The 12,624-nt window shown below is 46.9% G+C and overlaps 1 protein-coding gene across 1 annotated transcript in view; it reads left to right on the forward strand.

Moving 5' to 3' along the window:
• The first annotated feature begins 1,240 nt into the window (after positions 1 to 1,240).
• The window catches only part of USP43 (ubiquitin specific peptidase 43), a 74,718-nt gene continuing 63,334 nt past the window's right edge, over positions 1,241 to 12,624 (forward strand). The window contains exon 1 of the mRNA XM_082272715.1: positions 1,241 to 2,098. Coding sequence (XP_082128841.1) covers positions 1,490 to 2,098 — 609 coding nt within the window. The 5' untranslated portion in view covers positions 1,241 to 1,489. The remainder of the gene's footprint in view (positions 2,099 to 12,624) is intronic.

The raw sequence follows: 12,624 nt of genomic DNA on the forward strand, positions 1-12,624 counted from the left end.
CCGGGACACCTGTGCAAGACTGAAGGGGAAGAGCCGGGACAACTGTGCAAGACTGAAGGGGAAGAGCCGGGACACCTGTGCAAGGCTGAGCCCTCGTTCACATTGGAGAGATTTGTCATGTGATTTTACAGGTCAAATCACATGACAAGTCGCAGCCTATTACCGTGCCGACTAAGGCCGCTTTCACACTTGTGCGACTTGTCATGCAACTTCGGCCATCAAAGTTGCTTAACAAGTCGTTCCCCATGGTTTCCAATGATAACCATTCATATATGTGCGACTTAAAGTCGCAGCGACTTCAAAGTGGTTCATGCACAACTTTGGTCTGACTTTTATGCAACTTGAGGGCCACAGACTTCAATGTTAACCCTTAGAAGTTGCATGAAAGTCGTACCTGAATGTTATACAATGCAACCTGTGTGCAACAGATGTCCATTATGACTGGTCAAAGTCAAAGTCGTATCCAAGTTGCACTCATCCAAAGTTACGTCAGAGTTGCACCAAAGCTGAGGGCTTCACAGAACAGCTGTATTTTATACTGAGATTACATTACACACAGGTGGATTCTATTTACTAATTAGGTGACTTCTGAAGGCAATCGGTAACACTAGATTTTATTTAGGGGTATCAGAGTAAAGGGGGGTGAATACAAATGCAGCCACACTTTTACAGATTTATTTGTATCATTTATCATTTTCCTTCCACTTCACAATTATGGCCACTTTGTGTCGGTCTATCACATAAAATCCCAATAAAATACATTTACATTTTTGGTTGTCACATGACGAAATGTTGGAAATTTCAAGGGGTGTAAATACTTTTTCAAGGAGCTGTATATTGTAATATATTGTATTGTGTTGTATATGTATATATATATATATATATAGGCGCTAATAAATCCTGTATAATAATGATTTCCTTCGGTGTAAATAACAATGGAAGAGTTTGCGGTTGGGAAAAGCCGCTGTCACTCAGGAATCTGCTTTGCCTGTCTGTCCAGCTCTGACCCCCCCTTCCCCCCTCCCCAGCAGGCTGATTAGTAAGCTGATCCTATGAGTGACACATTGTATGAGGAATGTGTCATCTGCAGTACCCAACACTCACCAGCAGAGGACCCCCTCCCTCCCTCTCTGCCTCCACCCCCCTGCTGCACAGACCTGTCTGTGTCTCTCCCCTTGTCTTCTTTGAAAGTAAAGCTAATAAGATTCATAGACAGGAGGTGGAGCTGAGCACAGGAGGATCTCCACTCTTCCCAGCAGCCGGCACAACTGACACTGCTGAGCACACAAGGGGGCCATGGATCGCTCACCTTCCCCCCGCCAGGTAGGGATCTTTCCGCAACCCTTGGGATAAAGCCAACGCTCCTGGCTGTCATGGGGAGGCTGGCATTTTAAGGAGGAAGCTCAGTTGCCAGTCCTGCTTTCCTTCCTGGTCTAAAACAAACAAATAAATAAGGATAGAAGAGCAGCAGGTAGAGACAGGTGAAGCCATGGAGGAGAGCAAAGCCACCAAAGACAAGAGCCAAGGGTCCAAGAAAGTCTTCCGCAGCCGCTCCTTGAAGTCGGTGGGGAATTTCATGCAAAGGATCCTGAGAACTTTGAGCAGTTTGTCCCACCTGGGAGATGGCGAGAGGGGCCAGCCGGACCTGGAGGACGACGACGGGGGCTTCAGGCAGAAGAACCACCCCGGAGAACTCGGCAGAGGGGTCCCTCAAGAGGAGATCAGGGTGGTGCAAGGAGGCGACAGCAACAACAACCTGGGAAAGGGTCAGGGGCCACCCCGGGCGCAGGAGATGCCCAACTGGAGCTCGGAGGACAAGGTGCCCGGGGTGCTGGGGCTGAAGAACCACGGGAACACTTGCTTCATGAACGCAGTGGTTCAGTGCTTGAGCAATACGGATCTTCTGGCGGAGTACCTGGGGATGGAGCAGTACCGGATGGAACTGGGCAGAGCAAAGGTCAATGGGTTGGTGCAGAAGGACTCGGCGGAGGAAGCGCCAGCTAACGGCGGCAGAGGGGAAGTCACCGATAGGCTGGCCTCTCTGGTCAGGGCGCTGTGGACCCTGGAGTACACCCCTCAGCTATCCGTGGAGTTTAAGGTGAGCGACTTCTTTAATTGTAACTCTTTGCATGCTTGAAGTACTGGTCTGCCCAGCCTTAGGCAAAACATGGGCACTACAAAACCCAGCACGCAGGGCTGGATCTACCTGTCCGATGTGGGGGTGCAGTAAAAAATAAATGTCAGTGGGCAGAGGATGGGAGGTCAGCAGGGCAGAGGGTAGCATCAGCAGTTTGTAGGGCACAGGACAGGGGTCATCAGGGCACAGGACAGGGGTCATCAGGGCACAGGACAGGGGTTAGAAGAGCAATGTACAGCATCAGCAGGGCAAAGGACAGGGGTCAGAAGAGCAATGTATGGGATCAGCAGGGAGGGGGGTCAGAAGAGCAATGTATGGGATCAGCAGGGCAGAGGACAGGTGTCAGAAGGGCAATGTACAGGGTCAGCAGGGCAGAGGATAGGGGTCAGCAGGGCAGAGGATAGAGGTCAGCAGGGCAGGTCAGAGGACAGGGGTAACTGCTGGCAGGGCATTCAGCAGATCTTCTTTGTCTTTTGGGGGGGGGGGCACAGCCCGTCACCTTTTGATTCTTCAGTTGGTGTTGATGTTGGCACTACAAGTGTCAGCATGCATGATTTACACACAGGTTGGAGGGAACTCCAAATGCCACCATGATCCACCAGAGGGAAACTCTTGGGTCCCAGGGCAGATGAACTACAAGCCTCAGCTGGCTTTGTAAATGCTGGAGCTTGTAGTTCCATGCCAATGCTGCTGGTCATTAAGTTCCACCACTGGTAATGTCTTCTGCCAACAGGGCCTGCTGGGTCTTGTAGTCCTCCTGCTGCTACTGGTCCCCGGTATTTTACCAGCAGAGCATACTGGGTCAGTTAGTTCCACCACAGGTAGCATTGTCTTCTAGCAAGGCCTGCTGAGTATAGTAGTTCTTCTGCTGCTGATGGTCCCAAGTACTTAGAATAGCAGGGAATACTGGGTCGTTTAGTCCCACCATAGGTAATGCTTCTTGACATCAGGGCCTGCTGGTTCTTACAGTCCCCCTGTTGTTGGTGGCCCCCAGTACTTTACCAACAGAACATACCAGGTTGTTTAGTTCCTCCACAGGTAGCGTTGTTGTCTAATAGGACTTGCTGGGTGCTGTAGTTCTTCTGCTGATTGTGGCCCTAAGTACAAGCTGGAATACTAGATCATTAGGTTTCACCAAAAGTAATGCCTACTGCCTGCAGGAACTGCTGAGTCTTACAGTCCCCATGGTGTTGGTGGTCCCCAATACTTTACCAGCAGAGCATACTAGTTCCACCGCAATAGCACTGTCTTCTAACAGGGCCTGCTGGGTCTTGTAGTACTTCTGCTGCTGGTGTCAGTGGGAGGAATAGTGCCCCATCGTTGGTGTCACTGGGAGGAATAGTGTCCTATCATTGGTGTCACTGGGAGGAATAGTGTCCCATCATTGGTGTCAGTGGGAGGAATAGTGTCCCATCATTGGTGTCAGTGGGAGGAATAGTGCCCCATCATTGGTGTCAGTAGGAGGAATAGTGTCCCATAATTGGTGTCACTGGGAGGAATAGTGTCCCATCATTGGTGTCAGTGGGAGGAATAGTGTCCCATCATTGGTGTCAGTGGGAGGAATAGTGCCCCATCATTGGTGTCAGTGGGAGGAATAGTGTCCCATCATTGGTGTCAGTGGGAGGAATAGTGCCCCATCATTGGTGTCAGTGGGAGGAATAGTGCCCCATCATTGGTGTCAGTGGGAGGAATAGTGCCCCATCATTGGTGTCAGTGGGAGGAATAGTGCCCCATCGTTGGTGTCAGTGGGAGGAATAGTGCCCCATCATTGGTGTCAGTGGGAGGAATAGTGCCCCATCATTGGTGTCAGTGGGAGGAATAGTGCCCCATCATTGGTGTCAGTGGGAGGAATAGTGCCCCATCATTGGTGTCAGTGGGGGGAATAGTGTCCCATCATTGGTGTCAGTGCAAGTAATGGTGCTCCATCATTGGTGTCAGTGGGAGGAATAGTGCCCCATCATTGGTGTCAGTGGAAGTAATGGTGCCCCATCATTGGTGTCAGTGGGAGGAATAGTGCCCCATCATTGGTGTCAGTGGCAGGAATAATGTCCCATCATTGGTGTCAGTGGGAGGAATAGTGCCCCATCATTGGTGTCAGTGGGAGGAATAGTGCCCCATCATTGGTTTTAGTGGGAGGAATAGTGCCCCATCATTGGTGTCAGTGGGGGGAATAGTGTCCCATCATTGGTGTCAGTGCAAGTAATGGTGCTCCATCATTGGTGTCAGTGGGAGGAATAGTGCCCCATCATTGGTGTCAGTGCAAGTAATGGTGCTCCATCATTGGTGTCAGTGGGAGGAATAGTGCCCCATCATTGGTGTCAATGGGAGGAATAGTGCCCCATCATTGGTGTCAGTGGGAGGAATAGTGCCCCATCATTGGTGTCAGTGGGAGGAATAGTGCCCCATCATTGGTGTCAGTGGGAGGAATAGTGCCCCATCATTGGTGTCAGTGGCAGGAATAGTGCCCCATCATTGGTGTCAGTGGGAGGAATAGTGTCCCATCATTGGTGTCAGTGGGAGGAATAGTGTCCCATCATTGGTGTCAGTGGGAGGAATAGTGCCCCATCATTGGTGTCACTATTCCCCCCATTGACACCAAAGTTGGTGCATGGTTTACTCCAACTGATGGCGGGGCATGTTGTTCTTCCGATGGTCACAGTCCGGCCCCCCTAAATTCTTAAAGACAGTAAACTGCCCCTTTGTTTAGAAGGTTTGGAGACTCCTGCCTTAGATAATTCCATTATTTTATTTTTTTTTTTTATATTTCTCTTTTCTTACATTGTTAGTAAATATCTTCTCCCTGGTGGTGAGATGTGAGAAGTATGTGAACGCCTCCTCCCAGTACATGGAGTCGGTGTGAATGTGGTGTGAATGTGCCTGTGTACACAAAGCGGTGACACCATGGAGTGACAATGTGATGAAGTCACTGCATGGATTTCACAATCCGGATTCTTGTTTGTATTGGAGGCGGATCTTATCTGCCCAAACTCTTCAATAATTATTCCGCCAGAATCAGCCGATCGGGTCCTTCTGTTCTCAGCGCTCGGTGCTCACTGTGATGTAAAATCACCATTGCTACAAAATGTTCAACGACTGCAACTAAAACAGAGAGAATATTAAAAAAATAAATAAATAAATCATAAAAATGTAAAATAATTTTATGTTAAAAAGTAGTTTTATGACTGTAATATTTGTAAAGGATAATGAACTGACATCCTTCTTCATTAAATATTCTTACAGTGCAGCCCAACCAAAAATTACCATAAAAAGTAATAGAATAAAAATGCAATAAATAATAAAAATTTGCGTGTCTTCAATCAAAGTCCTTTTAAATCAACAATATATAAAGCTACCCCCCAAAAATCAAAGTTCATGTGTAAAAAAAAAAAAAAAAAAAAAAAAAAAAAATGCAATATAAAGAGTGATCCACCACAGTGTTCTTCTTCTAAAAATGTGTCTTTATCAGTCTTTTTAAATCAACAATATATAAAACAACAATTGTATCAAAAAGAGTTTTTATTCACAAAATATTAAACATCAGCACAAAAATATTTTGATATTTGGTAAATAAAAGCCTTTTGATACAATTTTAACAGTAAACTCTAAGGCTGCATTCACACTTGAGCGTAGCGTTTTTTACCGCGATTTTACCGCAATTTTTTCAGGCGTTTTTCATTGACATCTATCAAAAACGCTGGTAATCAGCCCAAAAAGAAGCTCATGTACTTTTTTCAGCTACAGGCGTTTTGCAAAACGCTCAGATGTGAACAGGGGCCATTTAAATGAATGGGGGTTTTACTTGTTGGGCGTTTTGGAAGCGTTTCTTTTGAGCGTTTTTGGAGCTGAAAACGCCCAGGTGTGAATGGAGCCTAAGGCTCCGTTCACATGTAGGCGTTTTGAGGCGTTTTTTGGGGAGTTTTTCTGCTCTAGGATCAGCTCTCAAAACGCCCAACAAGACAAATCCTATTCATTTCAATGGCCCCTATTCACATCTGAGCGTTTTGACGCTGTAAGCAAAACGCCCAACGCTCAAAAAAGTACATGAGCTTCTTTTTGGGCAGATTACAGGCATTTTCCATTGGTTTCTATTCAATCTAAAAACGCCTGTGACAAAAAACGCCGGTAAAAATCGCGGTAAAATCGCGGTAAAAAACGCGAGAAAACGCTACGCTCAGGTGTGAATGTAGCCTAAGCCCCCCCCCCCCCGTTCACATTGAGTCCCGGTTCACACTGGTGCGGTGTGGGAAACCCTGCGATTCAGTGCCGGTTCCCACATCGCTCCTGAATCGCACACTGATTCACACTGACATCTGCGAAGAGCTGCGGGTGTCATTGTAAAGTCAATGACACCTCCCGGATCGGTTCGCAGTGCAAAATGTCTAATGGTGTGGGAGTCGGATAGGATGGGCGTGAACACCCATGTGATCCGATTCCAGTGTGCACCCAAAAGAAAGGGTCCTGCACCATTTTGGTGCGAATGCGATTTTAGTTATACTGTTTGTATGGTTGAATTTGCATCACACCGACATTGCATGTGATCTACACAGCACTGCGTTGCGAATCGCATGAGATGTCTGTGATTGCACAAATGTGAACCCAGCCTGAATGTTGCTTTTCATCTGAAATCCCACAGTTTCAAAGCCATATGGCGGTGCGACTTTAGGTGTGATTTTGAAGACACCTGTGCGGTTTCCTGCACAGACGGCTATGCAAGTCGCACCCAAGTAGCAGTGCAAAAGTAGTGCAGGATCTACTTTTTTCAAATCAGTGCGGCACAGCAAAGTCAGCGCCGCATCAATTTGAACGTGGCCATTGCCGACAATAGCATGCGATTTGACCTGTAGATAAAAACAAACTGTGCAGCTTTGACCAAAGTTAAATATTGCCCTTGCTGTAAGTGTAAGAGATTTATGTACTTCCTGAAGCCTGACCAGAAAACTCCCAGAGATGGCATCATCCTGCCCTGACTTGTTGCTAGGACGTTGCTAAGACGCTCCCAGCCGTTACTGCTCACCTTCACCATCACAGGAGTGAGTTCTCAAACCCCCCCCAATATATGTGTTCCACTATCTGTTTTGTTGCAGCATCAGTAAGCTCAGGCAGGGGGGGAGTGCACGTGAGGGGGTTTGATTCGGCTGGGTAAACCCCCCCCCCCCCCCCAACAGATGACATTTAATTTGCTAAAGCACTGTGTATTTTTTTTTTTTTTACATAAATGTTTACATTTATATCCCCCCCCTGCTCCATTTCTGTGCTGCTGATCTCCTGCAGCCTGTTTGCAGCCACTTCTTGCCTACACGCACCCCAGGGATGGCTGCATGGCATTTCTCAGGACGGATTTCCTGATGATGACAACAGTGTGTTTAAATGGCCACTTGCTTTCTCCATGTGAAATGAATGTGTCAGGGTGACAACACAGGAGTACAGTTAGGAGACGTGGACTGAGTGTTGTCACCCTGTAACAGGAATTTCAAGGCAGAATCACCAAGGGTTCGTTTAATGAGAACTGCAGATTGCATTTTATGTTAAAATGTATACAGTATATATATATATATATATATATATATATATATATATATATATATATATATCAGTATCTGACAAAAGTAAGTACACCCTCACATTATATCTTTCCATGTGACAACACTGAAGAAATGAGACTTCGCTACAATGTAAAGTAGTGAGTGTACAGCTTGTATAACAGTGTAAATTTACTGTCCCCTCAAAATAACTCAACACACAGCCATTAATGTCTAAACCGCTGGCAACAAAAGTGAGTACACCCCTAAGTGACAATCTCCAAATTGGGCCCAATTAGCCCCCCCCCCCCGGTGTCATGTGACTCATTAGTGTTACAAGGTCTCAGGTGTGAATGGGGAGCAGGTGTGTTAAATTTGGTGTTCACGTGCCTGACGAAGGGGTCCTGCGTGACTCTGAAACGTTGCACTGTTTCTGATGTTTCTGATTCCTTTCTGCAATAAAAAGTAACTTTGGACTGCTTTGCAAGATCCATGGTGTGCTGGTGAATATGTATGTACCTTTAAATTTGGTGTTATTGCTCTCACTCTCTCATACTGGTCACTGGAAGATCAACATGGCACCTCATGGCAAAGAATTCTCTGAGGATCTGAAAAAAAGAATTATTGTTCTACATAAAGATGGCCTAGGCTATAAGAAGATTGCCAAGACCCTGAAACTGAGCTGCAGCACGGTGGCCAAGACCATACAGTGGTATAACAGGACAGGTTCCACTCAGAACAGGCCTCACCATGGTAGATCAAAGAAGTTGAGTGCACAAGCTCAGCGTCATATCCAGAGGTTGTCTTTGGGAAATAGACGTATGAGTGCTGCCAGCATTGCTGCAGAGGTTGAAGGGGTGGGGGAGGGGTCAGCCTGTCAGTGCTCAGACCATACGCCGCACACTGCATCAAATTGGTCTGCATGGCTGTCATCCCAGAAGGAAGCCTCTTCTAAAGATGATGGACAAGAAAGCCCACAGTTTGCTGAAGACAAGCAGACTAAGGACATGGATTACTGGAACCATCTCCTGTGCTCTGATGAGACCAAGATAAACGTATTTGGTGTCAGATGGTGTCAGGCGTGTGTGGGGGCAACCAGGTGAGGAGTACAAAGACAAGTGTGTCTTCCTACAGTCAAGCATGGTGGTGGGAGTGTCATGGTCTGGGGCTGCATGAGTGCTGCCGGCACTGGGGAGCTACAGATCATTGAGGGAACCATGAATGCCAACATGTACTGTGACATACTGAAGCAGAGCATGATCCCCTCCCTTCAGAGACTGGGGGGCAGGGCAGCATTCCAACATAACGACCCCAAACACCTCCAAGACAACCACTGCCTTGCTAAAGAAGCTGGGGGTAAAGGTAATGGACTGGCCAAGCGTCTCCAGACCTAAACCCTATTGATCATCTGTGGGGATCCTCAAACAGAAGGTGGAGGAGCCCAAGGTCTCTAACATCCACCAGCTCTGTGATGTCATCATGGAGGAGTGGAAGAGGACTCCAGTGACAACCTGTGAAGCTCTGGTGACCTCCATGCCCAAGAGGATTAAGGCAATGCTGGAAAATAATGGTGGCCACACAAAATATTGACACTTTGGGCCCAATTTAGACATTAATGGCTGTGTGTTGAGTTATTTTGAGGGGACAGTAAATTTACACTGTTATACAAGCTGTACACTCACTACTTTACATTGTAGCAAAGTCTCATTTCTTCAGTGTTGTCACATGAAAAGATAGAATAAAATATTTGCAAAAATCTGAGGGGTGTACTTACTTCTGTGAGATTATGAATGTATGTAGGTATGTATAATTACAAGCTATACATAGAACAGAAGAATTTGGAGCACACAGATAAGAATATTTAAATGAAGTTTTCACATTGCATGGACTCCCTTCCAATCAGTCTCCAGCTTTAATTGCACTGATGTAATGCGTCATGTGATTCCAGCTCCCAGTCTGTGGGAGGGGAGGGGGAGGATGGGGGGTGAAGAAGCATTACTGACAATTCCACATTCCCTTCCAAATATAACGCTAGGAGCAGCGTCTGGGATAAACAGCTTGATATTGACATGAAAAGTTTATTGAATACATTGTATCAACATGTTTCAGGGGTCGCCCCCCATTCATCAGGGCCTAAAGAATGGTTAGTGAATACAATATATCCAACAGGGTTCAGGGGAAGGGCCCCCCTTCATCAGGGCCTAAAGGAGAAATGTAATGTTTATTGAATACAATATATCCAACAGGGTTCAGGGAAAGGACCTCCTTTGGCAGGGCTTAAAGAATAAGCGGCATTTTTATTGAATATAATGTATGCAACACGTTTCAGGGGAAGGGCCCCCTTTATCAGGGCTTAAAGAATAAGTTCAATGCTTATTGAATACAATCTTTCCAATGCGCTTAAGTGGAAGGGCTTCCCTTAATTAAGGCTTAAAGAATAAGTGCAATGTTTATTAAATACAATGTGACCAGCACATTTCAGGGGAAGGGTTCAACTTCATCAGAGCTGAAATAATAAGGGCAAAGTTTTATAAATCTAATGTAAGCGTTCATTCATAACTGAAGCATAGTAAAATGTGTTTACTATGCATCAGTTTGTAAATGAACAGGAAGCCTCTTAGCACAGAGCACACTCCATTCATTTCCTGTCCAGTGCACCCAAGGCATGTGTGTTTGAGCTTTGGGGTGCACACCCGAATGCAACAGGCTGCACATGTCTATGTATCCAACACGTTTCAGGGGAAGGGCCTCCTTCATCAGAGCTTAAAGAATAAGTGCAATGTTTATTGAATACAATATATCCAACGCGTTTCAAGGGAAGAGCTTCCCTTCATCAGAAATTAAAGTGATTGTAAAGTCTCATTTATTTTTTTCTATAAAAATAACAAACATGTTATACTTCCTCCTCTGTGCAGTTGGTTTTGCACAGAGCAGCCCAGATCCTCCTCCTTCTCGGGTCCCTCTTCTGTGATCCTGGCCAGAGGCGTAACTAGAACCTTCAGGGCCCCGATGCAAGAAACCATGAAGGGCCCCCCAGACCCCTGGCCGGGGCCCTTCCCTTCAAGCCCGGGGTTATTCCCACTAATCCTGGGGCTCTTTACTCTCGTTGCATGGCCTTTTATTATGGTCCCGCAGCAGTATCCTTTCACAAGTTCTGCAGTGGGCCCCCTTCCTGCAATCTTGGGGCCTCCCCACAGTGGTGCAATGCCAGGGCCCGGTCGCAAGTGTGACCTTTGAGATCCTGGAAGTTCACGCACTGGTTTGCTACCGGGCCCCCTGGAGCATGGGGCCCGGTAGCAATTGCAACCCCTGCAACCCCTGTAGTTACGCCCCTGATCCTGGCCCCTCCCTCCTGCCGAGTGTCCCCACAGCAATCAGCTTGTTATGGGGACACATGAGCCGAGTCACAGCTTCCTATGTCTATTCAGACACCAAGCCCCGCCCCGGCCCTTCCCCCCCCCCCTCTCCCCCCTGATTGGCTAGCTGACTTATTGGCTGCCGCTGCTGTGTCTCAATCAATCAGGAGGGAGAATCTCAGATGGCTGAGACACTCGGGGACATCGCTGGACAGAGAGGGACATCGCTGGACAGAGAGGGGGCACAGGTAAGTATTAGGAGGGCCGAGGGGGTGGGGGGGGGGCTGCTGCACACAAGGCTTTTTATCTTTAGGCATAGAATGCCCTAGGATAAAAAAAAATCTTATGACTTTACAACTCATTTGAAGAATAAGTGCAATGTTTATTGAATACAATACATCCAACGTGTTTCAAGGGAAGGTCTTCCCTTCATCAGGATTTAGAGAATAATTGCAATGTTTATTAAATACAATATATTCAACATGTTTCAGAAACAAACACTGGAGGGTGTGGCCATCTGATCTAGGTAACAGTATGTATTTGTGGAGGGGGAGGGTGGTTTATGTTGGGTCAGGGGACAAAATGGATAAATGCACGTGGCTTTAAAGTGCACTTATTGTTGAAGCCCTGACGAAGGGGGGGCTTCCCCTGAAACATGTCGGATACATTATATTCAATAAACATTCCACATATTCTTGAGGCCCTGCCAAAGGAGGTCTTTTCCCTGAACTGTGTTGGATACATTGTATTCCATAAACATTGGACCTTTCCTTATAAGCCCTGATGAAGGGGGGCCCTACCCTGAAACACGTCGGATACATTCTATTCAATAAACTATCCATATCAATATTAAGCTTTCTACTGTTCCCGGATGCTCCTAACTTCTTACACTGGAAACAGACTCCGGAGGCCACGGCCGTCTCATAGAGGTAAGTATGGGGGTGGAGGGGGGGGGGGGATGGGTTAGGTTAGGCCATAGGAAGGGGGCAGAAAAGATACAATGGACTTTGTCTTAAAGTGAGCCTGTCCTTTAAATGTGGACAGTATCCGTTATAACGCTACTTTGAGGTTGAAAGGGCTAAAGTATCAGCGTATGCACTCAGAGATGAGATTGATTGGTGTATTCCCCCCCTTCGTGTCGTCTCCCCTCCCCCGGGATTGGGTCAGGTGACGGATCGCACCTTCGGATTGGATATCATTCGGCTCTCAGGTGTCAGCGCGTGCAATTCCAGTATTTCCAAACCCGAAACAATGACCTCGTATTTATTTCCTCCTTTTTGGTCTGCTCAAGCGGAACTAAACCCTCCTCTCCTTTCCAGCCAAGGAAGCCAAAGGAAGCGGCCATCATCAGCTGACCAATCACTGAACAGAATTTTATTCAACATTTTTTTTTCTCTTAAAGTGATAATAAAGCCTTGTGTTTTTTTTTTAAATAACAAACATGTTATACTTTACCTGATCAGTAATAGATTTGCACAGAGCCGCCCCAATCCCCGTCTTCTCCATCCCCCGCCGATGCTCCTGGCTCCTCCCTCCCTGCAAGTAGCTCGGCAGTAGGGGGCTCGGCCCTGCCCCCTCTATCCTCATTGGCTCACTGACTTTAACAGCAGTG

Source organism: Pelophylax lessonae (assembly GCF_965119305.1).
Source record: "Pelophylax lessonae genome assembly, chromosome: 11".
NCBI classification, from domain to species: Eukaryota; Metazoa; Chordata; class Amphibia; order Anura; family Ranidae; genus Pelophylax; species Pelophylax lessonae.